Here is a 27,993-nt window from a genome sequence, read left to right as displayed (position 1 = left end):
GTTCCCTCGTTGTTTGGGAATCCTCCTGCAGGGACGCAGGAGCTGAGAAGAGTTCCCAGCACAGAAATAATCCCCCAGCACAGAAACCCCACTACCCTGATGCAATCCTTCCCCATGCTATGCCCAGGATCCCCTGGCTCATACATAACGATGCTGTTCAAACAGCTTTTATTAGTGGTTCTCACCATACTACACCCTCAAGGAAAACAAATCCTAGTTCACAGTGCCAGGCTGAGATGGTGTAGTCAAAAGGAAAAAAAAAAAAAACACAAAACTCCAGTGGTGGCTTGTGTCCAGTGTTTGTCCATGTGGCCAGAGCTGTGCCCAGGAAGGGGCTGGGCCCCTGCCTGCAGCGCATAAGCACAATTCCTGTTGCCAGCTCCAGAGCTGCTAAGAGCCAAAAAAGGCCCGGACAGCATCAGCAGTACCTGAAGGGTGGGGAGGAAAAAGCCCCTGTCAGGAGGGGCTGACAGCCCATCTTTCCCCTCCAGCAGTAAGCCCGTGGCCTGAAGAGCTCAGCCTGAGCTTTGCTGCACCACTGACTCTCCCACAGACCTTCCAAACATGTGCTGGGGTAGGAGGACCACTTCCCACCCTGAAAGCAGCCCAGACCCGCCCCCCCCATCTGAGCCAGCGTCTCCACAGTCCCTCCTGGCACTACCTGGCCAGAGCCCCCAGCCCCGCTGCAGGCAGCACCCTACAAGCAGACATTCTGATCAACACAGAACAAGCTCCCCCCCACATAACAATTCCCAGCAATTCTATGAGCAGAGCTGACCTTCCTCTCCCTTCCCAGGCTTTTCCAAACATCCCTGGGGAGCTGCTGTAGATGGGAACAGGGCTCTGCTAGCCTGAATTTTTCTCATAAGGCACAGGGTGAGAGCAGCAACACAGGGCTTGATCTGTCCCTTGGGACAGGCTGGAAGGGGCTTGCACAAAGGGAAGGGTCCTGTGACTCCTCTCCCACCTCAGGCTGTGCTGTCACCAGCTTCTGTCCCCCTCCCCCAACAGCAGGGGCTGGGTCTGTCCTCAGACCCTGCACACACACCTGTGAGAAGACCCATGCAGCGATTCCAAAGGGGGCTCACAGGTCACCCCAGCACCTGTCTGGAGAGCCTCTGGCCAGCACAGCAGCTGTGGGTGCAAGAGGTTCAGCTTGGGCCAGGGTCCAGCTCAGCCTGCAGGGCATTGGGCACCCCTGAGTTCCTGGGCATGTTCACTGCTCAAGTTCCTGGTTCCATGCTCACTGCTCCAAGGTCAGGAGGGTTAGAGGCCCCTGAGTTCCTGGGCAGGGACATTCCAAACAGTCCCAGGGGCAGGTCAGGGCAGTGCCAGCACATGGCGGGGGACAGCCAGACAGGGCTCCCTGCCAGGGCAGAGCCTGACAGTGTTCTGGATCCCTCAGGGTGGCTGTGCCAGAGCCAAGGTGTGAGCAGACCTCAAGCCTGGCAGGCTCTGCAGCCATCAGACCTGGGCTGGGCACCTGGCAGGAGCTGCTGGCAGTGGAGGGCCAATCCCTGGCAGCCATCGAGGACACTGACCATGCTCCAGCCCCACTGCCCGAGGAGCAGCGCAAGAGCCAGCCAGGGTCCCTGATCATTGCAGGGTGTTCACAGCTGGTTCCTGTCACCAACAAAACATCTCCTGTGGCATGTTCAGCCACTGACAGGGATGTGGCAAAGAAGGCAACAAAGCTTTGAGTCCACCCTGGATCAGGGCCCATCCAGAGCTACCCATGGCCACAACAAAGCTGCAGAGGGCATGATGCAGGGATGCAGCAGCCAGTTTTTCTCCACTAACACCAAGAGAGACCTCCTCATGGTTGCTGAGCATGTGCTGCCCAGAGGGAAGGAGCCCAAGGACAGAAAGGGGACAGCACACTTCACTTCTCCAGCCCCCAGATCCTACCTAGGTGGCTGCAGGTTCAATGTGGGGCCGAGTGAAGGAAGAGCTCCAGGGTGCTGACACCTGGAACCAGGTGGCCCTGACACCTGAGCTCAGGGATGGGGAGGAACAGTGAGGGAGGCCTGCTGCTGGTGGCTGCGGGCACTGTGAGAATGCAGGGGCTGACAGTACCCATCCCAAAGCCCAGACAGACACAGCAGCGTGGCCGCAGATGGACGTGGAGCTCAACAGCAGCAAGAGCCCGGGAAGGATGGTGGAGCTGTCCCATGGTGGGAGCAAAGCCAGTTCAGAGCCTGTGTCTTTGCCTATGAGCAAAGACAGCTCCCAGCACAGCACCCATCCCACCCAGTGTTGCTCGGCCCACATGGCAGAGAGGGGGAGGGCTTGGAGCTCTCAGGGTGCACACTGAGCTCTGTGTCACCCTCCTCTCCTGGCAAAGGAGGGACAATCTCCACAGTAGATTCACTTCTCCTTCCCCACAGGCAACCCTAGTGCTGCCCCATGGTCCCTCCAGGCCAGCAGCACCTCCTGCCCCATTCCACACTCCAGCACACACCACCCATCACACACCCAGCAAGGGCTGGACTCAGGACTTCCCTGCCCTGCAGCTGGGCTCAGCACTCTCCTAACACACCAACAGCATCAAACCAGTCTGTGTCTCCCTTGCCCAGCTGGCACTGCAGCTGTCACACACCCTCCTTGTCTCCCAGGGTGTGGAGCAACCAGCAGTGCAGAGCCATGGCACCCCACAGCGCACAACTTCCAGGAACACGGAGATCTCAGAAGGAAATCCTAGACAGCTGAGCCAAAATCCACAGGAGGTGGAGCTCAGGCAGGGAAAACCACTTTTTTACTACAGAGAGCTGTGGATGTCGGCTAAACTGGTAGAGCAAGAGCTGCACTGGTTTCCACTGGAGTCCAGACAGCAGCAGTTCAGACACCCAAGTCCCTGCAGGGAATCTTCCATATTCCACAGCCTGCCAGTGTCCACCCAACCCTTTCCTCAGGAAAGAGGGCTCCCATCAGACACCTTGTTTCCACTCAGAGCAAAGGTCCCTTTTCAGGAAGGGCTTTTCCCCTCTCTGTGCCCCCTCCTCTTGCTCTAAGACCCGCCTGAAGTGCAGCACAAGCGGGAGATGCCCTGGGCAGTGCTGGCTCCATGCTCTCTGCTCCAAGGTCAGGAGGGTTAGAGGCCCGTGAGATCAACGATGGCTTTAATAAAGATGGCATCATCACGCACGTAGGAGTTCTTGGCTTCCATGACAGACACAGGGCAGAAGAGGGGGCAGCCACTGGCAATGTTCATCTCCGTGACAGGGCGCTGGAAGGATGAGGATGTCACGTCAGGGCGGAAGGCGTCAATGATGTGCTCCCGATTATTCTGGTCCAGAAGCATCAGGGTGACCTGTGGGGAAAGGTGAAAGCATAGGGGAGTGGCTGAATAAAAGACACCTGGAAGCCCTGCCCAGTGACCTGCTGTTCCGCATGCAAGTAGCAGCAGCCACAGCCACCCTGTGCACCTGCAAATCAGAGAAACACCTCTGAGTGGGACCAGCAGAGAACATCACCTCAGTAATGTCCTATAGAAATCCTCCCCATCCCCACATCTGCCTGTCACTGGAAACTTCCCTGTGGCAGCACAAGTCTGACTGACTGTCTGTCGGACTGACTGAAAACCTACACTCTGCTCTCAGAACTGACACTGCACTCAGGTACTTCCCTGAGCCAGGACTCTTGTCCTCTCTGCATCTGCTTGTGCCCGCTCACTCAGCCTCAATGCGTTCCACAAACCTGCAGTGCCCAGGAGCTGGGATCTGAGCTCCTGACAGGGAGTGAGCACCCGCTGTCCCCGAGCTCTGAGGCCACCACAACCTTCCCTTGCCCTCAACCCCTGCAGAGGCTCTGTGCGGTTCCAAACAGCCCATGTCACCCCCTTGGCCCACAGCAGAGCCAGTGCTCTCAGCACACCTGGGGAACCCCCAGGGCAGCCAATACAGAGTCCTTCCTCTGCCTTGCCAAGCGGGCTGGAGTGACAGTACCGAGAAGCTCGAGTGGGCACCAAACCAGGCAGGCCATGGATGGACACAGCGGGCTCTGATCCAGACCCACCTTCTGGTTAAAGGGCCACCGCAGCAGCGCATCGTTAGGTCCCTTCATCACCACAAAAAACAAGGACAGGTGGGTCCCGCGGCCGGTGCCATCCCCGTTCAGGTACACGCGCAGACACATCTTGTAGCCGTACTTGCTGGTGTAGAAAGCTGTTAGAGAAGTGTGGAACAGGCACAGTGAAGGTCCAATACAGCACAGCCTGGGACCAGAAGATCTCTCTGAATTCTGAGGAGAATCAATCTGGAATCTGGGAGAAGCAAGGTCTGGGCTGCACCAGAGGTGGTCTGGAAAGCCCAAGGCCAGGCAGTGCAGCCCCTGGCCTGAGCAGATGCTGTGCACAGAGCAGATGTCAGTCCCCTGGTTGTTCCCTTGCTGCCAGGGGAGATCTGCCCCAGAGCTGGGCCAATCCTCCTGCACCCCAGTGCTGAAGGAGCTGTGGTTCATGGCAGTAACACCAGTGAGCAGGAACAAACCCCTCCATAAAGCACCTGGCTGGCAGCAGAGCATCTCCCACTGTGAGCTGGTGCCTCTGATCCGGGCAGGGGCTCAAGCAAGTGAACTTTAGTTCTTATTTGGATCCCCATGGCATGGCTTGGGCACGGCCAGGATGGGATGTCAGGCACTTTCCTTCCCCAGCAGTCCTGGGAATGCCTGTAGTGTGACACCAGACCTGTGTGAGGTCACAGCTTGGAAGGGGACCTGCCACAAATCACCCTCCCACAGTGGCACAGTGCATCTGGGACTGGTGAGGCTCAGCAGGCACAGGCAGAGACCAAGGGTCACAGCCAATATTTTACTGCAGGACTTGATGCTTTTCCCAACAGGCAGACTATGAATAGCAGAGACACTGTGCTCTTCCACAGGGTGAGGAGCAAGAAAACGGGTCTTTGTCACTGCATCCCTCTTGGAAATCCCCAGCTCATTTCCTCTGCTCCTTTCTCCCCACCTGCTTCACCCAAAGGCTCTCAAGACAGATAATCCCTTTGCTAGTCCAAGGAGAATATCCCCAGTGGCCCCTCTGGGCCTTCTCAGCACTCCCATCACCCTTTGAATGTAAAACCCATCAAGGAACAGAAGGAAAGATGGCTCCAGAGTGGTGGGAGTAGCCAGGGAGAGGGAATATGCAGCTGGGCATCCTGCTCTCCCTGGCTCAGGCAAGGAGCAGAGCAAGAACCCAGTAAGGCCCTCCCCCTTCCCCCCCAAGACTGATGGGCTTCACCCTGGCTTGTCCCGGGTCAGGCCCTGAATGAACCTTCCTTGTACAACTTGCTGTTTTTAACTCAAGATTTTGCCATTTGTCAAACCCTGTGGCAATCACTCTGTCCTCACAACACTGCAAGCAGTATCTCCACTTCCTTTTCTTTAATACAGATATCAGCTGGTATTTCCTTGCCTTTACATTTAATGCAAACCAAACAATTACAGCCAATTCCCTTTCTCATCTCATCCACAGCCTGCACCTCTCTCCTCTCAGCCCTCTCTTCCCTCTTGGAACAGCACTGCTCTGCATGCTTCACTCTCCAAGACAAAACACCCCCTTCCACATGGAATATTTTTTTTCTCAGCCTGGCCTTGCCAGCATTTCCCAAGCAAAGGACCTGCCATGAGACTCATGCGCAGCTGAGATGCAAAAGATTTTGGTGATTTTGCACACCTGGAGAGAAGATGGCAGGAGAGCGGCCTGTTATCGCCTCCTGACGCTTCCGGGCAAACTCTGTTATCTTCCAGATGAAAACCCCATCGTAGGTGGAAGCCTCCATGTTGCGGATCTTCTCCTCCATCTCAGCCATGGCCAGGTCTTTAAGCCCAATGCTCCTCTCCAACTGCCGGACCTGCTCAGTGGAACACATGGTGCAGGTTAGAAACACGCAGGCTCTGGGGCCTGGGAGAGCTGGCACACCCTGACAGACCCCGTCATCCCCTCGGGACTGCTTCCTAGTGAGAGACCTCCTCCAGAATGGACAGGGAGTACGGGAGGGAGAAACCAAGCAACACAAGCCAATTCACTGAAGCTTCCTTCTGCACCCTGTCACTCTGGAGAAGATCCATCAATACAGCTTAGTGTTTGAGCTGGGAACTTTCCTGTAGCCAATACAGGAAATAAAACTCCTTCCAAGGAGCTGCTCCACTGGCTGAGCAGCACAAGAAGTGAGGATGGGGAAAAAAATCCCCAGTAACTCAGCATTGTAACAAAACTAAATTGAGAAAGAAAAGAACCTACACCCTCTGGAGGGTTCGTCCCTGCCGGCTCACACAAGGTAACACCAGATCAGTTGCCCAGAGAGCACAGGTACGCTGCAAACTGCACAGCTCCAGGTGCCAGGAACACTAGGAGCCCTCCACAGGGACTGTGCTGGAGCAGACTGGTGGAGGCAGCTCCTTCACACCTCCAGCAGCTTGCTGCAGGCAGCAGCACTGATGGCACTCCTTTGGCAAAGGCAGCACTCCTTTGGAAAGATCTGGAAGGTGAGCAGCCCCACAGATTCAGTGAGATGCAGCAAAAGGAGATGCAGTGAAACACCGGGTGCTCTGGCTCTTGTCAGGAAACTTTGCTGAGGAAGAACCTCTCGGTATCTTGCCCAGTTTGATAATTAACAGAGATCTGATGTTTTACACATGTCAGTTAAATTCCCAGTTTTTCCAGGGAGCTGATGAGGGTTGGGCACAGGCACAAAGGGTACTTTAGTTCTGCCTTCAGATTTGTGGAATTTCAGGGCCGAGTGGTGAAGCTCTGCTAACTCATGACACGGAAAGGGAACAGGAAACGGCCTCTGCTGGGAGTGCTGGGAAGCCCAGACAAGCAGTTACCTTGTTGCTCAGTGTTTCGATTTTCTCCTGGTCCAGCCGGTGCTGGCGACTGTAAGCTTCAGCTGTCAGGGACACTCTCTCCACCTCCCGGTTAAGCACACAGACAATGTTCTCAAAGGTAACTGTTTTCCTCTCAAGCGCCTCACACCTTCCCAAGAGCTCCAGGGACCGGGAGAGCTCTGACTCTGAGCACAGTGAGTTTGCTGCCAGAAGTGGGGAGCTGTTTTGTGATGAGGAAGGGACAGGAAGAGGTTTCAGATCCCCAGCACCAGTCTTGAGGCTGAGCACAGAGCTCAGAAGCATGTAGAGATGCTCTGCCAAACACTTCCTTTCATGTTCGGGGAGCTTTTCATTTTCCACCTGCATGAAGAGAAATACATCTCCCATTCAGCATGTGCAATCTACATTGTCACCACCCACAGAACAAATTCCTCCTATCCAGGTCACAACATCAGCTTTAAATTTATAATTTACAGGGAGAAAAAAACAAAGAAAGAATTAAAGAATATGTTTTGGTGGGCGTGGTTTGGGTTTTTGTTTAGTTTTAGAAATGTTTCAAATCACATACAATGAGGGATGCTACATGCTTCCCCCAGCTGTACTAGTCTGTTCTGCCTTCCTCTAACCCTTCACAGAAAAGCTCTGTCAGATGTACCTAGCAGCAACAAAGGACAAAGCCTCACATAACCTCCTGGAGGAGGCATTTATTTGAACCAGTGGGACCTGCAAAAACAAAGTGACATAGAGAAATGGCCTGGCCCCAGTTCTTCACTTACAGAATCACTGTAATCACAAGTCATTACACACTTGCTTGGATTTGAAGAGACCTTAAAGCTCATCCTGTCCCACTCCCTGCCTTGGGCAGGGACAAGCCCCGTCCAGCCTGGCCTTGGGCACTTCCAGGGATCCAAGGACATCCACAGCTCCCGTGCCAGGGCCTACCCACCCTCACAAGGAACAATTTCTTTCTAAAAATCTCATCTAAACCTGGCCTCTGGCAGTGTGAAGCCATTTCCCCTGAAAGAAGCATAACCACCACAGTTCCAAAGCACTTAGGGTGCTCTTAAGGTAGGAGGAGATTTCCTTCCACAGGAATTTAATTCCTGGGATGCCCAGACTCTGCAGAGCAGATGATGTGGAGCTCCATGTGCAATGGGTTTAATCAAATACCTGAAGGAAAACAGATGTGACAGTTTGGGCAACAGCAGTTTGCAGGTGAACTCTAATGCTGGGACTGAAAAACCCCAGGGTAACCCAAGAGAGGAGCCCTTACCACCTCAGCACAGCCCACAGCCTCGAACCGGCAAGGTACTTTAGATCTGCCACACGTCTTCACGTGGTCCCGAAACTAGAAAGGCAGGAAGGAAGGCAGTGTTAGATCTTATGCATCCCTAGTGTTCCCTTTCCATCCCACTGACATTTGGGAAACACATCCAAGCTGAAGAATGCCCAAGCTATGGCTAATCACCAGCTGTCACAGTGCCCACTAAACCTGGGCTCTGCCTGCCATCAGGCGTGACTTTCACCAGAATACAAATACAGCCCTGACACCTGAAGAAAGCCTAATTTCTCCTTCTCTTGATGGCTGGGAGGTCTCACTGCTCACCTGCACATGCAAGAGTGAAAAAGCAATGGGTACAGGTACAAGCTGTGGATGCAGAATGATGAGCTTCCCTGAGGGCTAAGGAATGGGAGGCACAGGCAACAACCCTATGAAACAAGGGCACATTCTTTTTGGGCCCTTCACACAACTCTGCAGCACGTAAGGGCGTGCTACAGGTTGGAATTTTTACCTCCATCCCAGCATTACATTTCTGCAGAGAGGTGCCACTAACCCCTCAGCACTGAGATGACTCGTTCAAGTTCCCACACAGCACATGATTAATCCAATGAGCACTGTCACAGCTTCAGCCAGGGTTTAGTACACCACTCACCTTCAGATACCAGAGCTCTGTTCTGAACAACCACCATATTCCCTCCCCACTTAACTCCTACATCTGCTATAACAGATGTCAATTAAAACTGATTTTAAACCACTTTTTTAAATCCTTCTAGATCCATCTGGCTTGTGTAATGAGTCGGGTTACTCAGAGTTAACATGGCAGCAAATAATCAACAAGAGTTTGGAGAAATAAACATGGGAGTTAATATTTAAACAGAGAGTAGATCACTCATGGGGACCCCATGAGCTAGCTTCCTGCAGGGCTTCAGCTCCCACCTGCAGATAAGCCAGGCTGTACCCCAAACCCCAGCCTGCAGATAAAGTGGGCTGCACCCCCACCCCTAGCCCCTCCTTATGCTGCCCATTTGGGAGAACACTTTTGCTTCTCTTTTTGCTGCCTCTGCTCCTCTGCCCTGCTAAAGGGCTTTTTCCAACACTGCTACTAAAAATATTTGCCTGTAGCAGGCAAGATGGTTTCAGATGAATGTGCTTTTTGAAAATGTTTCCCAAAACTTGAATTTTTCAGAATTTTGAGCCTTGCCCCAGGAGCCAGCAGCCTGGAAATGCTATAGGCATGGATTCCATTAGATTATTACTTAGATAACAATTAATGTAGCTGGAGATGGGCTCTCTTTCCAAAATTGCAGCAGTAGTTGATGCAGTTGCTCTACACAGAACATAAACCCATGAGTGTGCTTTTCCCACAGAGGCTCTGCTCCCATACACGGTTCCAAGGGAGGTAGCAGTGGCAGCACCAACACTGACCTGCGAGTGCCCCTAAGCCACATTACCTCACACCCATCCTTATGGAAAACTCACATTCACATTAACAGCTGCCACTCAGTTGTTTTCCCCCACTTCATTTCCTAATGAACTCTGTTCCTCCCTGCTGCCAGAGCTCAGCTCATCAGGACACCAAATACCCCCACGGCACAGGGTCAGATGGATACCTTCTCCCTGGGAATCTTCTTCCCACAGCCTTCACAAGTCAGCGGGAATTCAGGGCAGACTTCATCATGAGCCTGTGAAGGAACATACAGGAGATATTTGTCCTCAAATAAAAGGCCCATGGAGGTTCTGTGATGGGCACAATCCCACAAGGGTGGGTTTATAACTTATTACAGCTGAACACTGGATTTACCAACCTACACTCAGACCTTGGTCACGCTGATCCCTCTGAGCTGTTGACTCATTGTGTGACCTCCAGGCTACACCAATTTTTGGTGCCTACGTAGCCTCAACCTCTATTTAAAATATGCTACAATGATTTTTACAAAAATCAAATTATTGCTTTGATGGCCAAGATAATCAATGGGAAACTCCATTTATGGCTCTGCCAGAAGACACGTCGATGCAGGTTGAGTGGAGTGAGCCACTACCTCAGCAGGATAATTTGGGTAGTTTTTCCACTGTAATGGTTATCAGTCAGCTAAGGCATAGGTTCCGTGACAGCTAATCACATGCTGGGCTGAGCTGTCTGATTGTATCTTACCATTTGAATTAGAATACCATTTTTCAACCAGAAAGAAAAATATTTTTAAACTGATTCATTTACCAGTCCCTGCATACAAGCAATTGCCTCTACAGCCAGACTCAGCATTGGATGATGGCCAGAGAGGTTGAACAAATGACAGGACAACGTGATCCTCTGTCCTCAGTAGACTCTTTGGCAACAGTGCTGGCTAAATGGAATGCTGGAATATGCCACTGCTTCTGTGCCATTTCCACACTCCTTAAACCTTCTTGTTATACACCCACCAGTTGAAACAAGGCATTGGAAACACCATGAATATGCAGATCAAAACTCAAAATATAAGAGCACTGAAGTCTCCTGCCATGGTAGGGACAGGAAAAAAAAATCCAACCAGGAGCATTTGTAATGCAGCCATCTGAACCCAGATGTTTGAAAACTTGGTCACAATGAATCTCTCTGTTGCCTTCTAGGGGAATACACACAAACCTCACCCTGTCACACATCAGGAAGTGGAAAGTGAAACCAGCAGTAACTCCACCCCGGCTTCTTGGTCACTCTCTCCTTTTTATGTTTTAAGTGAGTAACTTAAGCTCAGAGCTTCACTGGGTGTCCCTGGAGAGATGACTGGCCAGCCAGCAGGGTTTGGAGGGCACTGCTGCTCGCACGGACACTGCTGCCCGCAGGGATGCTGCTGCCTGCAGAGGAGGAGGAGGAGGAGGCCAAGTGCCTGCCTTTATCCCACTCACTCAGAGGGACTGAGCCCTTTTTTCTACCCACCTACTGCTCTCATGTTCTAGAAACACCCAACAGCATCTACCCTGTGACCCACAAAGCACCGGCAGAATAGATGGACTGGTGGAAAGAAGGAAACTTCACTGCAGAGGCAACTATTTTAAAACGGAGTATTTTAAACTTATGGTCTCCCATGCCAGCATGTAGGTGTGAAACTACCACCCCCTCCACACTCCCCACCTCCCAGCATTTATTCTCCATCCGGATTCCCCTCTGCACCACGACATAATGCCCAAGAGTGGGCAGCCCTGCCTGCAGCATGGGAAGGAAACCAGCCCCGCTGAGCTCAAAGAGCAACTGTTCTGTATGTAAATAGTTAAAGACACCCAGAAGCTTCAGCCAGCACAGATCCAAACATTTATGTATAAACAGTTTCAGGCTCTTCTGGAAACCCCTGTTCCTCCTGCCCCACCTGGGTGTCAGAACAGAGATGGATGGTATCACTCCTGGAAGAAATCCAACCCACTCTGGAGCCAAGAGCAGGGGTTGGCACTCGAGCCTGAACTGCCACACTCCACTCCCCCAGCAATGGGGCAATACTCCTGTTTATATTTTTCCTAAAGCCACAGTTGCAGCTTCTGCTACAGGGATAAGCACCACTCATACCCATGCACTTGCTCGGAAAGTTTTTGGGAGCTCTAGAAAGCCATCCATGGCTGTGAGTGCGACTAGGCAAGAGCAGGTACTCTCCCAGAGGGAACCAGAGTGGAAATCAAGCTGGACAGGCATTGGAGAGAGGGGACAACCATGGAAGAATTTAAATGGAGCTGGAAGACAATGGTTCACCCAGCAAGGCACACACCAGCCTGCAGCATCCAACAGCAGGAGCAGGAAAATCAAATGGGGCAGAGTTAATAGCCTTCAGCAACACGTGGCTCTTCCCACTGAATTATAACCAAAGCTGCTGATTGATCCACACATCAATTTCCTTCCCTAATAATAAACAGTGACACAACCCCACCGCAGCCTGCCCATCACCCACCACCATCAGACAGGTCATTCTCTGGGAGCTCACCAGAAAGGTCAGAAAATCGGACACCACTGCCCATGGAAGGACCAGGGCAACTGAGAGGATCAGAGTCAGGGACTGTGTCTGAGGGAAATCAGAATCACAGAATAATGGAATGGTTTGGGTTGGAAGGGACCTTAAAGCCCATTTCATTTCACCCCGCTACTGCGGGCAGGGACACCTTCCACTATCCCAGGTCATTCCAAGCCCCATCCAACCTGGCCTTTGACACTTCCAAGGATAGGGCAGCCGCAGCTCCTCTGGGCAACCTGTGCCAGGGCCTCACCACCCTCAAAGGGAAGAATTTCCTCTTAACATCTAATCTAAATCTCCCCTCTTTTAGTTTAAAATAGCTGCCCCTTTTCCTATCTGTCCACAGAAGAAGTCTCTACATCTTTTTACAAGCCCCCTTTAAGCACTTACAGGCTGAGGTATCTCCAGAGCCTTCTCTTCTCCAGGCTGCTCAAAGGTGTCCTGTGCAGGGCCAGGAACTGGACTGCATGATCCTTGTCGACCACTTCCAGCTTGGGATATTCTCTGGTTCTATGCAATGCCAGGATGAGCTGCTTCCCTACTTCTCCCTCAGCCAATAGGGAAAACTGCAGTTTAATCTGATCACCATTTCACCTCAGGGCGTCGCTAAATTCAATTTCAACTCTGGAAGAGGCTTCTGCTGGAAATCATTATTTCCATACTCTGGTGGCAGAGCAGGATATGCCCCTGCTGCCCGGCTGCTCCATCATAACCTGCCACATCCACACAGGTCCAGGTTTTTTTTGGAGGTCTTGTAACCATGCTTGGAATCCATCAGCACGACACTGGGCTCCCCTTCCAGTGAAGGGACAAGGCAAGCAGCTAGCAAATGCCACTGTTGAAGCAGCTGCTATTAGATACCTCTGCCAGAGCCTGTGGGAAGGTCACAGCAAAGGGCAGGGCTGACAGAGGGACAAGGGACAGCAGGACAGGCTCAGAGTGAGCTGAGCACTGCAGCTCTCTTGCAAAATCCTCTGGTCTTGGAAACTCACTCCATTAGTCTCCTCTGAGCATAACAACAGTAACCATAAGCAGACAGCTCAAGGGCTTGGCAGCTGGAAGGGAGCAACAAGAAGAAAGCAAAACTGCCAGGATGGCAAAGGAAAGCCATCTGCCATGACACAGGGCACAGCGGTGGCTATGAGGGCTTGGGTGGTCTCCAGCCCCAGCACTGCCATGTGCAGCACTTGGCTTCTTGGACACAGTAGCCTGGCTACAAGGAAAAGGTTGGGCCCATGGAATTGTAGAGAAAACACTGAAAATGGGTCTCCAGTATAAAAGAGAGAGTTTTGAGGGAACCTGAATCCTTTGTGCTAAGAAGCATCAGTTGCTTTGTGCACCTCTGTCAGTTTCCCAGGGGCTCCAGAGCCTGCAAGATGGGAATGTGCCACACAAGGCAGGTGCTTTGGGATGCCCTGCTCCTCTGAAGTCCCCATGCCCTTCTGTGCTGCAGCTCCACCTGCCAGGGATGTCCTAAGTTGGTTCTATGCCAGGCTTGCTCGAACCTTTCCCCATACAGGTGAGTCAGGCTACAGGGTGACCACACACCCAATCCTTGTGCTTCTGCAAGGAGCCCAGCAACACAAGGCTGGAAAGCAGGAGCCCAGTCTGTAATTCCCACTGCCAAACAGGAATAGGAGCATCACACAGGCTTGTGCCAAACACAAACTTCTCCCTTGCTGGGACATGCTGTTGACAGATCCAAGCAAGTTCACTTGGCATCACTTCAAAGAAACTGTCAAAATCAAAGATGAACTTTGCATCACCAGGCACTGTTGGCTCCAGCTGGGCAGGCAGTGAGGGCATGGGAACCCAACACACCCTCACTGCTGCTCAGTGCCCTGATGCCCACCTGAGTGAGGACAGAAGGCAGCAGAAGCCTTGTGGGGGTTCCTGTAGGCCTGGCTCACGCCTCTGTTCAGACCCAGGGCAGGAACTCTTGTTTTCAGTGTTGAAATTTTGTTCAACTGTTCGGGCTGATCAGAGAGAGGTTTGATTTGGGGATTGCTGGCAGAGGGACACCAAGGCAGTGTTTCAGGTATTGAAGACAAGTGTGGAGGCAAGAGTGATTTCTTAGGGCAGAGGAAAGTAAAAAATGCATTTGAAGCAGCAGCAGGTTTTCTGCCATTTTTTTTAAATTAGGTTCTGCCATTCTTGGTTGCTTTCAACTATGAACAAGCATGAAGTGGTGGTACGCTCCAGGATGCTTTTTCCAAATCCCTCCACAATTCCCCCAACTGCATTCATGGTGAGGGGTTTTCCTCACAGTGTAGAACCATATGAACCACACTTAGCACTCAACTCCACTTCAAACCTTGTGACTTACAGCTTTTCATTCTCCAGGAAGCAGATGTCAAAACTATTAAATTTTGGGCCACCACAAGAAGGCTGAGCTGGTTTCAGAAGTGAAGAGCAGACCCTCTGCAGCCAGGGCTTTCCAATCCCCTCCCACACATGCTCTCTGGCACTCCCGGTGGCTTTACCTCCCACCACAGGTTTGGACGGGAAATCGCCTCGTGTCTGGGCAGCCAGTTACACCAGGTACTGTGGCTGGGATGTGTTTGTGGGCCTCAGCTCCGGCTCTGGAAAGTATAGGTGTGTTTGATCCCTTTTCCAAAAGCAGAAGGTCCTTTTGGTCACCTCCATGTGCAAGTCAGGGATTCTCTCACCGAAAAATTGTCTGGTCCTGCTGGTCAGGCTGGAGCTGGCAGCAAACTGCACTTCACCACCAGCCCAGAATTCAGAGCCAAAACCTTCAGAAGAAGCTAATAAATGCTCTACTGGGTTTTAAAGAGAAGGCTAGACACCCTGCTACAGCAGCACCACGTGTTCCTGCCACAGCACCTCAAGCATTGTACCCCACACAGACAACAATGATACAACACTCAGAGAACAACTTCGTGGAGCAGGAGACAGGTGAACGAGCTTCAAAGACCAAAAGCTCTTCTCCAAGCAATGTGCAAAATCCTGAAGATGAAGTTTCAGCCTCAGCTGAAAATCACCACCAAAACCTGTTGGGGCACTCCCGGGTTGCAGCTGGGAAGGAGGGGCATGACACAGTGCACACCCCTGGCTCAGGGCCCCCAGCAGCACTTTTGAAGAGGGAGTTTTCCCTAGATGAGGTGCAGTAGGGGCTCTACAGCATCTCCTAAGTACGAACAGTGGGCTGTCACCCTGATTTTGTAAGATTTTCTAAAGCCTTCTGAGTTTACATTATTGTAGAAAACTTTCTCACGCAACTTTCTGTAAACAACCTATTGTTTTGCATTCCTTCATAGAGGCGGAGAAATTTGATGTACTGGTAGTTTGTCCAGTGCCATTGGAGAGGTGGCACGTTCACCCTCCAATCCACTGGCACCTTTTGAAAACTATAAATGATTGGAGCCAGAGGAAATAAATTAGTCTCTTCATCATGACCATAGCTGTGGTGTGTTGTTTTTCCTTGTGTCCTCTGGTGACAAGTGGGCAGAAAGGAATGCCTGGTTATCCTGTTCTCCTGATGCCAGGAAGCCACATAGCCCAGAAGGGGCTGCAGACATCCTTTCTGACACCACAGGCTTTTGAGTAACATCACTTGGGTTCAGAGTTTTGCACTTTCTGCAGCCTTCCAGGTTTCACTTACAAAGAACTCTCTAAAACCAAAGTGACAACAACAAACTCGAGGAAAGTGCATTCCCTCCAGCATGGATTAAGCCAGCTTGTTCCCACACCTGACTCTTGCTCAGCCTCAGGAGCTGAGCTGATCTGAGCCCCACAAAACTTAGTTTAAACACTGATGTCATGTTTAAGCTTAAAACTTAGCTCTCCTTCCTAAAATTGGACAATTTTATTTCTTTATTTTTCAGTTAATTCTGCTTCCAGCTGAAGAGGGCTGAGTTAAATCTCCTGTCTGGGGGAACCAAGGGGAATGCCAAGGCTGACCCCGGGTGTACCCCTCCTCAGCCCCCTCCTCCCATCCCAGTCCTGTAGGGAGGACACAGGAAGGGAACTGGTGGGATGAAAAGCGTAAATAAAAGGTGTATGAAAACTGACAACATGTTGATAAACAGGAGAGGGACGTGGGCAGCTAGAGGTACTGTAAGGTGGGAGGAAAAACACACCAGAACTGAGGAACCACAAACTCCCTCTCCTGGATATCACTGGGACCGTTTTTGAGGTTTTTCCTTTTGCTTTAATGGGTTGGGTTTAGTTTCTGCAGCCCTTCTCAGACTTTGCTCTTGAATCTAAAGGCTCATGCCCACAGCCTGATTTTTGAAATGTACATGCAGACAGACTCATCAGGAAACAAGGTCACTAATAAAAGGAAAAATCCTTCAGCCCCCTCCAAAACTACTTTATCCAAATGCCACAAAATATTTAAAAAATGCAGCCATAAATCCAGACTTAAATATTTCATATGGTCCACACAGCTTGAAGCAGAGTGCAAGTCATGTCCAAGCAGACTGCATTCATTCCATTTTATGTTTCCCTTTGAGAGCCAAACTTTAGTTCACTTGAAGAGAAAGCAAAACTGAAATCCATTTTACTCCTTTTCTTGAGGCTTAAGCTTTCCAGCTGCAGAACATTTTTTCCCCTGTGAGTACCTCGATAAGATTAGCAAACCAGAAGTGACAGTATCTCTTCATTTGCAAGGGGAGAGCAGCCTCTCTCAGCACAACGCACGATTTTAAAATTAGCAAACAGTGAATTCACTCTGAGGGACTTTCCATGTCCTGTCAGAAATAGCTCTGAGGTACTTTCCAGAGTGGGAGTGCTGAGAAGCTGCAGGACGTTACCCACAGTGCAGTTACAGATGCAGCTCTTCTGCACCAGGCAGCTCTGCACTGTGGCCCTGAAGGCTGGGTTTAAACCTTAGCCCAAGGTACCATGAGGCTCTGGGCTAACACAGCCATTCAACGCCTCCTTTCCCAACCCTCTTCACTGACACACATGGCTCTGGCAGCGTGGGGACAGCCAGTCCTGATTAAATGCCACAGCTCTTTGGCAGGCATATGGGAGGAGATAACACAAGCCAGATCTTGCCTCCTCCCACCAGTTCCTAGGAAAGAGCCAGCTTTTCCTGAGAGGGCACAAAATAACCTCCTTCCTTAGGCTGAATGCCACCAGGGCAGGCAGGAGAGGTGACTCAGCCCCTGAGAGGAAACAGCCAGCACTGCTTCAAACCCCCACACCCCCTGTACCACACAGGACTCCCTGAGACTCATAAAAACCCCTGGCAGGGAAGATGTCACAGATACAACAGACTCACAGCCCACGCACTCCAGGGCCACACCTCTTATCAATCATCCTTTGTCCCAGCAAACGCCAAAGTGGGGCTTGGGAAGATCAAGTGGAGAGTGAAAACAAGGCACAGGCTCATCCATATAGGAGCTCTTCATCAGCTGTGTCCAAGGTTCTGGGGCATTACATGCTCCTGCAGCCCTGATCCCAGGACAGCTCGCTGCCCTTCTGAACTCCCAGTGGGAGCTCTGGCCAGACTCAAACACACTAACATTTGTCAGAATACATAGAGAGAACCATTGACAGTGGAAGATTTTTGCTGAGCTCTGCAAGAACATGTTAAGACTTTTTTTAAAACCAGAAGAAAAAGTTCAGCACGGCTCATCAGCCACAGCACAATCAGCACTGGAAGTTGCTGACAGATAATTTGGTTTAGTCTAATGAAGATGAGCTCACTATAATAATTGCAGAAGACATCGGACTTCTGGGCACCAGCAGAAATTAAAGCATGGAGCAAACAATCTGCAGACACCACCAGGACAGCCTGAACCTCAAACCTCAGGGTACCCTGTTCCTTGACATGCAATCCCCAAACTCTGTGCTGTGGCAGTGTTAAGCTTTTCACCTGACACTTCTTCAGTCCCACATCCACACCATGAGTCTCTCACAGATGTACAAATGGGGATTCACAGCAGCAGAACCATTCAGCACCAACATCCTCATCTCTTGGACTGAACTCTGAGCACACAGCAGAAGGCTCAGACAGCAGAACAAGGAAGCAGAGCTGCAGAAGCATCTCTCTGCTAACAGTCAGAGGCACAGTCTGGGCAGAACACTGAGGCCTGATGCACAGCTGTTGCTTCTTCCTTCCACTTTGCAATGGCATCATCGAGAGAATCCCAATGTTAGCCTGGACAGACCAAGGTTAAACCTGCTCCTGAAACACATCTCAGTCACTGCCAAAGCTCTGTGAACCACCAGGCTATGATCTTAATCTGGAGTGAGTGTTAGAGGAAAATAAAATGTATTCCTCTTATCTCAGGCCTCCTGTGTGGTGTTTCTGCCATTACAAGAGGGATGACAAAATTGTCTTTCATGAGCCAAAAGCTTCACATACAGTCACACGCTACAGACCAAGCATCCCCAGCCACGACTAAAACCTGGATTAAAAAGCTAGTGGGCTCCTCGAGGAGAAATGAGGTGAAAAAAACATCCTGTCCAGCGGCCTTGTGTCCCAGAACAGCTTGGGGTGATGGGTGACCAGATAGTACCCACTATCCAGTCCCACTGCCCTGGTAGCTCTGAAGACAGCTAAAATGGGATCAGGTCACTTTCTGTGAGCTGATGGAGTCTGAAGAGTTTTAGGTTCACATAATGCAGAGAAATTCACAACCATTTCATGGCACAGAAATTTCTTGACAGTCTTGTATAGCAGAAAAGAGCTGCAAAGAGAGCAGGTGGTTCCCACCATGGAAGGAACATGCTCACAAGCAAATCTGAACTGATCTCAGTCCAGCCTGTGCCCTCAGCAGGGCACACAAACCCTCACTCGGGACTCAGGGAACCTCTCCAACTGACAGTAAAGTCCAGGGATTTGACAACTTTCCCCCACTGTCAGTGAGCACACACAACACCCTGAGCCTTCCCCAAAAACAGAGGGAAGAAGGATGCAGATGTGCCAAGCCTTGCTTTGGCCTGTACCTCATACTCTTTGATGGTTCCCTTCCAGGTGCAGCCGCTGTTGATGCAGACAGCAGGCAGACTCTCCACTTCCCGCCGCGCCGCGTTGTCTGGGAAAGCCTGAAATGGACAAAACAAGCAAACCGCAAATATTACTGAGGGGTTGCAGTTTTGATCAGGACTCTGAATTCTTTCTGAAAACTCCTCCCAGACCAGTTGCCCCATCAACCCCCAGAGGTGTGTTAACAGCAACCAAATCGCTGTGACAGCTTTAAGTAGGGCACCACTACACACATGTGACCTGGATTTCAGCACCAAGGAGTCCAACACAGTAATCACCCTTCTCACTGCTGAAGAAAAGGGTTCCAAGGAATAAGGAGTTCTCAGAGCTTGTGTTTTAAGCAAAAACTGTAACTGGTATTACTGACACCACTGATCTCTTAGGTTTCTTTCAATGCATTTTTCCTTACCGAGCTTGTTTCCAAAATAGAAATTCCTTCTTCATATATTCCTTCCTGGATACAGCTGGCACACTTTTGAGGTCCAGCACTATCAGACAGAAAAATAATAATCAAACACAACAACAACAAAAAATTATGATTTAACAATAAATTGATTTCTGGTAACTTTATGAAATGACAGTGTTTTCTTATTTTTAAAGCAACACATTGAGTCTTTGCTTGTCTGTATTGTTGATGCCTATTTCTAATTTTTTTCTTCTGCCAATTAAACATTCTATTAGGCTTTCCTCACACAAAGGTAGGAGTGAGATAGAACACATGGTGACTTCTCTGGAAGCCAGCTTGTGCTTAAATCTCTCCCATTTTGACACAACAATGAAATGATGACTTTATGACTGTGATGAAGGAGATGGGTGATAGACCTGGACTACCTCCTCAGTGGCAAAAACAGTGCAGGGGATGCTGGAAAAGAGAACTTTGAAGCATCAACAAAGGCAAGGCAGAGATTACACATTCCCTTAGAGAAGAGATGGTGCTGAACCTCAATGATTGAACACAGCTCCCTTACTGAGAAGGTCCTGAAAACAACACTTCTCTCTGCTTTTGTTCTTGAAAATGCTTTTTCAAGTATTTTGCCTTCCCACTGGAGGCACAGCAGTTACCTGATGATTTTCTTCAGGCAGTAGGAGCAGTAGCGATGGCCGCACTGTGCCTGGAACGGCCGCCTGAGGATGTTCTTGCAATCAGAGCACAGGTATTTGACCTCCAGTTTAGTTCCCAGGATCTCCTTTGCAAACCCAGGCTGGTTTAGATCCAGAGAACCAGGTGGAGAAGAGTTTGCTGCTGCCATGTGAACAAAAAGTTCTGGCTGTATCTCCAGAGACTGAAAATAAAAGTATTTTCTCCTGATTATAATTGCATGGGGGTGATTTGTCATATAAACAGTGTTACTCACAGATTATTAGACTGTCTCCCAACACAAGTAAACACACTCATATAAACAACACCACAAGCCTTCCTTCACCTCCCAAATATGGGAGGAAACTTGAATTTTAGAATTAAATCCAGAACACAGAGACAGGAAGGACAGACCTAATAAAACCTCCTGAGTTGACTGAAATGCAGCCTGTTTAGAGATATAAAGTCTTCTTGCTCTAAATAAGGTAAAAAACTGTCTTAAAGGTGATAAGAAATAAATATAATAAACTCAATTCACCAAAAATCTGTTGGCCACCACAACCTACCAATGCCTGCTTTCACACTTGTCAGCTGTCAGGAGGGACCAAAATTCTGCCCAGAGGCAGCTGGTCCCGGATGTTCCTGGAGGAAGCTGGGCACACAGTGGAGCCCAGATTTAGTGGTGGTGCCCAATCAGGCACAAAGGGTTCTCCAGAGGGATGGAAAATGAGGACACAAGAGGCACGAGCAAAGTGGAAAGAAGACAAAGAATAAAATGCTTTTGTTTTAGCTGCTTATTCATCTCATACCTTCATTCCCTGTGACTACATGCTACAGCCACCTAAAACACCTAAGGAGCACATCTGTGGAATCCCGTGCTTTGGGCTGGAAGGGACCTTAAGGCTCATCTTATTCCACCCCCTGCCCTGAGCAAGGACATCTTCCACTATCCCAGGGTGCTCCAAGCCCCGTCCAACCTGGTCCTGAACACTTCCAGGGATCCAGGGGCAGCCACAGCTGCTCTGGGCACCCTGTGCCAGGGCCTGCCCATCCTCACAGGGAGCAATTCCTTCCCAATATCCCATCCATCCCTGCCCTCTGGCACTGGGAAGCTGCTCCCCCTTGTCCTTGTCCTGCTTCCATGTCCTTGTACCCCGTCCCTCTCCAGCTTTCGTGGAGCCCCTTTAGGCTCTGGAAGGGGCTCTGAGGTCGCCCCGGAGCCTCTTCCAGGCTGAACGTCTCTAGCCTGTCTCCAGCAGGAGCCCCCACGAGCAGAGACATCGCGAAACAGAGAAGAGCCCAGAGCTGCCCCCGTGTGGCCCGGGTTCCTCGCTGCCAGGAGGGCTCGCTGCCGGGCCGGGCCGGGCCGGGCCGGGCTCCCAGCGGAGCGAGGCCCGACCCCGCCGCTCCCTGAGGGCCCCACACTCACCGGCCCTCGCTGCGCGCCCGCACCGGAAGCCCCACCAGGCCCCGCCCCCGGACACGTGTGGCGAGCCCGGGCCCCGCCCACCGCCCGGGAACGGGCCCGCCCCTTGCAGCGCCCCGCCCACGGGAACGGCCCCGCCCACGGGAACGGCCCCCGAAACCCCCCGACACCATCACCCACCCTTGTACTCCAAACACCCCCACACCGACACCCTCGACCACCCAACAACACCCACCCCTGCATCCCCAGTGCACACCATCATCCTTCCCTGCATCCCCGACACCCCGACTCCGACAACCACCCCACTGTCACCTGCATCTGCAACCCCAACACTCCCACATGAACCCCTGTCACCACCCCCACTACCCCACCGTCACACCCAGTCATGCTCCCTGCCACCCCCACTGTCACCCCCTCAGTCACCTCCCCTCAGCTCCTCAGTCACTCCCTTACCCCGTCCTCCGTTACTTCTTCCCCAGCACCACTCCTCGCTAACCTCCCCTCCGCTGTCCCCTGCCATATATCCCTGCCTCAGGCGACCCTGCTGGGAATGAACCCAGATCCCCGGGACGCCCTCACACTCCCTCAGGACTACTCATCTACCCCCTGGGTTCCCTCATCCCTCCTCTGAGCCCACCTCATCCACGTCCCAGGACCTCCTGGGTGCCCTCGTCCGTCCCAGGGGCTTTCCATCCATCCCCTGGGACACCCCTCATGCATCCCCTGCGTTTGCTGGAGGGGGAAAAAGACCGGCTGTGGTGCTCAACCGGGGGCCACCTGACCCACCCGGGCTCGCATCGAGGACAGCCATCTCCCGCTGCACTCCCCAGGTGACCAGCCCCTGCTCCCTTGGAAATGGCCCGGAGCGAGCCCTGGCATCCTGAGGAATTGTTTTAAAGCCACTTTTGGCCATCTGGGTACCAGTGGGCCCTCGCCTACCTGCGCACAGAGTGTCATGGCCACCTCGCGTCCCGTGGCGCCGGCTCGGGGACAGGTGGAGGAGGCCAGCGGTCGGGAAGGATGGGCGGTGGCAGGACGGAGACGGCAGGACGGCGACGGCAGGAAAAATACCGTGTGGGGGAAATGCGCGGCGCAGCCCGTACTGAGGTCACGGCGAGGTGCTTTTCGCAGAGGAACTTGTCACAGCAGCGGGATTTGTCACCCGGGATCCCCAGCCTGCCTGCTCCCCTAGCCTGGCTCCGGCGCGGAGGCTCCGGGACTTTCCCGCCTGCTGCGCCGGCGGGGCGAGGATGGGCGGGCTCTCACTGCGGGGAATTCACCCTGCGCCGGGGAAATCCTCGCCCTCAGACCCGGGCGCAGGGACCGAGCAGTGACACAGCGGCCAAGGTGACTCTCCCGGAAGCCTGGCTGCCAACACGGGGCCGGAGAGGAGCGGGTCGAAGTGAAGGGCGCGGCAGGGCCGTGGGGGGCTCAGGGACACCGAGCCCTTGGCGAGGGGCCAGGTGCTGCTCAGGCACCGTCAGGGCGGGATGCTCCCTGTCAGGAAGCCGGGGACAGTGCATCCCTGCGTGTGTCGGTACCGGGAATGGCACGGGCACAGCTCCCCTGGGATGGACACCGCTTCACCCACTGCACTGCAACAGCCCTTTTCCCAGCACAGCCGCACTGGTCTGGGAACACTGGCACGGAAAATTTGGTGATGTCATCCATCGAAGAAAAGTCCTGTCTGCATTTCCTGAAACGACTGTGACCTGGCAGCAGGACATGCTGTTCCCAAAGAGACAGGAAACCTGCACCAAAGGCTTGCTTGGAACGCCCGTCGCAGGACGGAACCACGGGACTGCTCCCAGCCCTGCTGTTGCAACACCCCGGCTCGACCACACGGCCCAAGGAGAAAATCTTGCACCCCGCTAATGTCCCACCGCCGGAGCTGCTTTCTCCTGTTCTCTGGGAGCCGGGGCCAGGCATGTTGCAGTGACAGATGACAAATGCAAACCCCCCGGGCCGTCCCGGCACCTGATTTCCGAGCAATGCCTGGATCATCACCGTGACTAGGACCCGGCCACTCGTCCTGTGCTTTGTCATGGGAAGACCCCACAAAAAATCCACCCGGGGAGTTTAACTGTGTCCTCTCGCTTCAGAAATGACAAGAGCAGGAGCAGCTTTTCATGCCTTTACTGTGACTGCGATAGTTTCTGGGTGATTCCGATGTAGTTTAGGGATTTTCATCGAATCACAGAATATCCCAACCTGGAAGTGACCCATCAGGATCACCCAGCTCAGCCCCTGTCCCTGCCCAGACCCCCAACAACCCCACCCTGGGCATCCCTAGCAGCGCTGGCCAAACGCTCCTGGAGCTCTGGCAGCCTCGGGGCCGTGCCCATTCCCTGGGGAGCCTGGGCAGTGCCAGCACCCTCTGGGGGAAGAACCTTTCCTGCTCTCCAGCCTGACCTGCCCTGGCCCTGGCCCAGCCCCAGCCGTTCCCTGGCTCCTGGACCTGTCACAGCCAGCAGAGATCGGACCTGCCCCGCGGGAGGAGCTGCAGCCCCAGTGAGGTTTGACCTCTGTATCGCCTTCTCTAGGCTGAACCAACGCAGTGCCTTCAGCCGCTCCTCCCTTGCCCCCTCCGGACCGTCCCCATGCCCGTGTCCGTCCCGTGGACGCTGTGCCGGGCTCCCCGCAGCACGAAGGCCCCACGGCACATCCCTGCCGGGCCCGGCCGGAGCGCCCGGTGCCAACGGGCCGGGGCAAAGCGACACGGCGAACCGCCGCACGGCGCATGCTCGGCTCCGCTCAGCCGAGCGGGTCCACGGCTCTGACAGGGCCGCAGAACAAACCAATCCCTGCCGGGGGACGGGTGACTGGCAGGGCCGACAGCCAATCCTAGTGTGTACAGGTACGTGCCGCTCGCCCCCAGGTTGGCGTGGGCACTAGCCAATCACCTAGCGAGCAGGCTGATTGGCAGGGAGCTGCACCTATCAAACGGAGTTGCGTCACGCCTGGGCTCAGTTAAGCCAACAGTCCATGCAGGAACCTAGCCCCCGCCCGCTGCGCTCGCGCCTGTCTCCACCTATGAGCGCCTGTCTTTCCTGATGGGCGTGCGTCTCGGCCTATCAGCGGGCGCCGCGCGGCCGCGCCCCTGGAGGCGGGCATTGGGCGGTGCCCGGCGGCGGGCGCGGCCCGGGCGGGGTCGGAGCGATGGCGGAGAGCGACTGGGACACGGTCACGGTGCTGCGCAAGAAGGGCCCGAGCGCGGCCCAGGCCAAGTCCAAGCAGGTCAGCGGGGGGAGCGGTGGGGAGCCGCATGCGGGGCCGGGCAGGCGGCGGGCCTGTGCTCGGCGTGGTCGAGGCCACCGCTCCGAGTGGCGCCGTGCTCACCGCGCACCTTCGCTTTTTCCCCAGGCGATCTTGGCGGCCCAGCGACGCGGGGAGGACGTGGAAACTTCCAAGAAGTGTGGGTATCCCGCGGGGAGGGCCCGGTCCGGCTTGGGGTGGCTGCCTGGGATGGGGAGAGCAGGCAGGAGGCGGCACCGCCCGGCTGAACCAGTGATCCCGAACTGGGCCGTAACGATGATGCCCCTGGAGCTGCCCCTCCGCTTCTGGTTGCCCAGGGCAGAGATCTGCCTGGTTTCTGCAGAGATCTTGGAAGAGCTTTTGTGATCGCAAAACTTAAGCTCCCTGTTTTGGCAGCTTATTTCTTTTGCGGATTTGAATGGCTGCCGATCTTCCTATGGCTGCTCTTTAAAAATCCCTTGTTTCTTCTCTGATGTAAATTGCCGGGTTCTCTCACTGTAGGGAAGCTATTCTGATGGTTGGAAATAGAGAAATGATCCTGGAAGAAGGTTAATCAGCTTTATAGGGATACTGAATGTCAGAGACTAATGTGAGAGAAAGGATTCAAACTAGGGCTTAAAGACTATATCTAACATGAGAGAAAACAATGTTTTTGAAGCTGTCTTTTAGCAAAGCTAAGTAAAATTAGACTTTACTTGTCAAAGACAATTTGACAGAAATTATCAGAAAATTAATCAGAAAATTGCTTAAAAACTACTTACTTGTGGTGCCTCATACTGAGCAAGCACAATTCAAGTTCAAGTATTGACCCCTTTGTGCTGCAGCACAAATATGTGTCTGCAGTAAAGTTAGAGCATTAAATCCCCAATGAAAAGCAAGCACCCCTGTCTGGAGTGAAGTTCAGGTGTGAAGCAGGGAAAGGGAAGAGCTCTACGTGGCTAGGTGTGCACAGCATTATGAACAGGGCTAAGGTGATGTTCCCTGATGGGCAGGAGAATTGGGTGAGATCAGTGTTGATGTTGGTGTGTTGAAATCCTGACAGCGCCGTGGGATCCTGGGCAGCTGAGGGCTTGGAAAAAGTCCTTTGATACTTTTTGGCACAGCTCTGAACCTTATTTTGTTTGTCCTTGGTTGTTTTTTTGTTCTTGCTTCGAATGACAGGGGCAGCAGGCCAGAACAAGCAACACTTCATTACAAAGAATACGGCGAAGCTTGACCGTGAAACAGAGGAGCTGCACCATGACAGAGTTTCCCTGGAGGTGGGCAAAGTGATCCAGCAGGGCCGACAGAGCAAGGGCCTCACGCAGAAGGACTTGGCCACGGTGAGTGGAGCACCTCCAGGTGAGGGTGGGCACCTTCCCTGTTCCCTCATGGGCAGCTGCAGTGGGATGGTGTCACGGGCTGGAAGTTTGAGGAATGCAGCATCTCTGGTGTCCGATGTCCTGGGAGCTTCAGTTGTCTGGGAAAAGTTTTGAGGTTTGTCTGTGCAGCCCCTGAGCCCCAGGTTGGAGGCAGAGCCTGTCTGTGGCTGCTCAGCTGGTGGGAGGCTGCTTCCTGCTTCCTCCCAGCAGCTCACACCAGCCCTAGAGGTTTGTACAATCTGGGCTGAGCAGTGTTAGCAACTCTACGCTGTCTGAAGGAACAGCAATCCCTGGTGTTCCTATTCCTCCTGAGAAGGAGGGAGGTCAAAGTCCCTTCAGGATGGATGTCACCAGCACTGGGACACTTCAGGGAGGTGCCAGTGGGTATGGAGTCAGTCTGGGAGCAGCACTTTGTCATCTGTCCTGGCATAATGAGGGGCCGTTCCTTATCTGTGTGAGTCCTGGGGGGCTGCTGCTGAGCACTGCTGTGTTTGAGACTCATCCTCTCTTTTCAGAAAATCAATGAAAAACCACAAGTTATCGCTGACTACGAATCAGGACGAGCAATTCCCAATAACCAGGTCATGGGCAAGATTGAAAGAGCCATTGGTGAGTTAAGGGAGACTGCAGAAATATTGCCAGTGCTTGGTTTGGGGGAAAGTATTTACCTTTTTCCTGTGAGGAATGTTGCTGGCTGGAGTTTATTGTGGGTGTGGTGCCATTAAATCATGTTCTGATAAAACCTGGATCTGCTGACTGAACCAGAAATGAGCTCTTGATCTTTGTCTGCACCTTCATGCCTGCAGTTGTGCCCTGGGGACCATCCCTGTGTGCTTGCCCGCAAAACCTGTGAGCTGCTGAGACCCATGGAAGCCTGATTGCACTTGTAGAAGGATTTAGCGTTGGTTTTACTCTCCTGGGCTGGTTCAGATCCTATCTGATTGGTTTTTGTTTGAAGTTGGTCTGGTGCTCCTAGACACTAAAGTAGGATTCTCCTGAACTCTGGTTCCCCTGCTCTCTTTCTGGATGTTCTCTTCCTTAAGGCTAAATTTCATGGAAATAAAAGTTACTGGGTGAATGATTGAGTGCTGATGGTGGTGGTCTCCTTTGTCTTCTTCCAGGCCTCAAACTGCGTGGAAAGGACATTGGAAAACCGCTGGAAACTGGCTCCAAAGGGAAATGACAACAAAGCCTCGAAATTAGTTTGCTCAGACTGATCTGGTTCTCCTCAACCACTCTGCATATTGCCAAGCTGAACAAGAGGGTTTCAGACTTGCTTTGGGGGGAAATCTGCTGAATCTGTACCTGCTGTAAAAAGGCAACCTTAAAGAAGCAATTTTCCTGATGTTTGTTTTTCCTTGCTCCTTTTCAGGGATTGAGGATCTAAACCCCAAGAAAAAACCCAAACCCTGCCTCTGATTTTGCTAGAAAACATGTACATTGTGGTGTTAGCAGCAGCTGATGTTAAGGCACTTAGGGTGGTCTGAAATGTGAGGATTTAATTGAAACAATTTGGGGGATGGGTGAGATATATATAAATAATTTGGGAGAGTTGGGGCTTGATCAGAAATGATGACTCAGTCACTGTATCTCAATGAGTTTGGTTTGTTCTTTCTAGCCTGTTTTAAAGAGATCTATAATAAAGTTTGATACCCTTCAGTTGCCCAGGGGGGCTGCTGCATGTGACCAGCTGGTAGTAAAAATGTTGTGGCTGGGTGTGACTGGAGCTGCATCACCTCTTCCTCTGGGATTGTAATTAATGGACACCTGGGGTGCCTGGGATGAGGGCCAGCACTGTCACAGCCCTCCTGGCTGTGTCATCTCTCCCTGTGTCGCAGAT

General features: G+C 52.4%; 2 protein-coding genes across 6 annotated transcripts; one reads left to right on the top strand and one right to left on the bottom strand.

Moving 5' to 3' along the window:
• Positions 1-151: 151 nt before the first annotated feature.
• Positions 152-22,627, bottom strand: TRAF2 (TNF receptor associated factor 2). 5 transcript variants are annotated; one of them, XM_053962429.1, is made up of 11 exons: positions 21,265-21,504; positions 20,678-20,820; positions 20,096-20,316; positions 19,443-19,521; positions 18,994-19,092; positions 9,715-9,786; positions 8,096-8,170; positions 6,823-7,182; positions 5,669-5,846; positions 4,015-4,163; positions 152-3,310 (listed from the first exon to the last, which is right to left on the bottom strand). In XM_053962429.1, exons 3-11 carry the CDS (start codon positions 20,281-20,283, stop codon positions 3,092-3,094), a joined length of 1,419 nt encoding a protein of 472 aa, XP_053818404.1. In that variant the 5' UTR covers positions 20,284-20,316; positions 20,678-20,820; positions 21,265-21,504; the 3' UTR covers positions 152-3,091. The 5 variants fall into 5 exon arrangements, with proteins under 5 accessions (XP_053818404.1, XP_053818400.1, XP_053818401.1 ...); XM_053962425.1 differs by lacking the exons at positions 20,678-20,820; positions 21,265-21,504 and adding an exon at positions 22,477-22,627; XM_053962426.1 differs by lacking the exons at positions 20,678-20,820; positions 21,265-21,504 and adding an exon at positions 22,477-22,627 and having other exon boundaries at positions 8,099-8,170.
• A 2,031-nt stretch (positions 22,628-24,658) lies between these two features.
• On the top strand, positions 24,659-27,839 carry EDF1 (endothelial differentiation related factor 1). Its single transcript, XM_053962431.1, has 5 exons — positions 24,659-24,774; positions 24,901-24,952; positions 25,954-26,114; positions 26,669-26,762; positions 27,275-27,839. The coding sequence occupies exons 1-5, from the start codon at positions 24,697-24,699 to the stop codon at positions 27,334-27,336; spliced, it is 447 nt and encodes a 148-aa protein (XP_053818406.1). The 5' UTR covers positions 24,659-24,696; the 3' UTR covers positions 27,337-27,839.
• The last annotated feature ends 154 nt before the right edge of the window (positions 27,840-27,993 follow it).

Source organism: Vidua chalybeata, chromosome 21 (assembly GCF_026979565.1).
Source record: "Vidua chalybeata isolate OUT-0048 chromosome 21, bVidCha1 merged haplotype, whole genome shotgun sequence".
Taxonomy (NCBI): Eukaryota; Metazoa; Chordata; class Aves; order Passeriformes; family Viduidae; genus Vidua; species Vidua chalybeata.
Note: the sequence above shows the minus strand (reverse complement) of the source record. Positions and strands in the feature narration are given on the sequence as shown.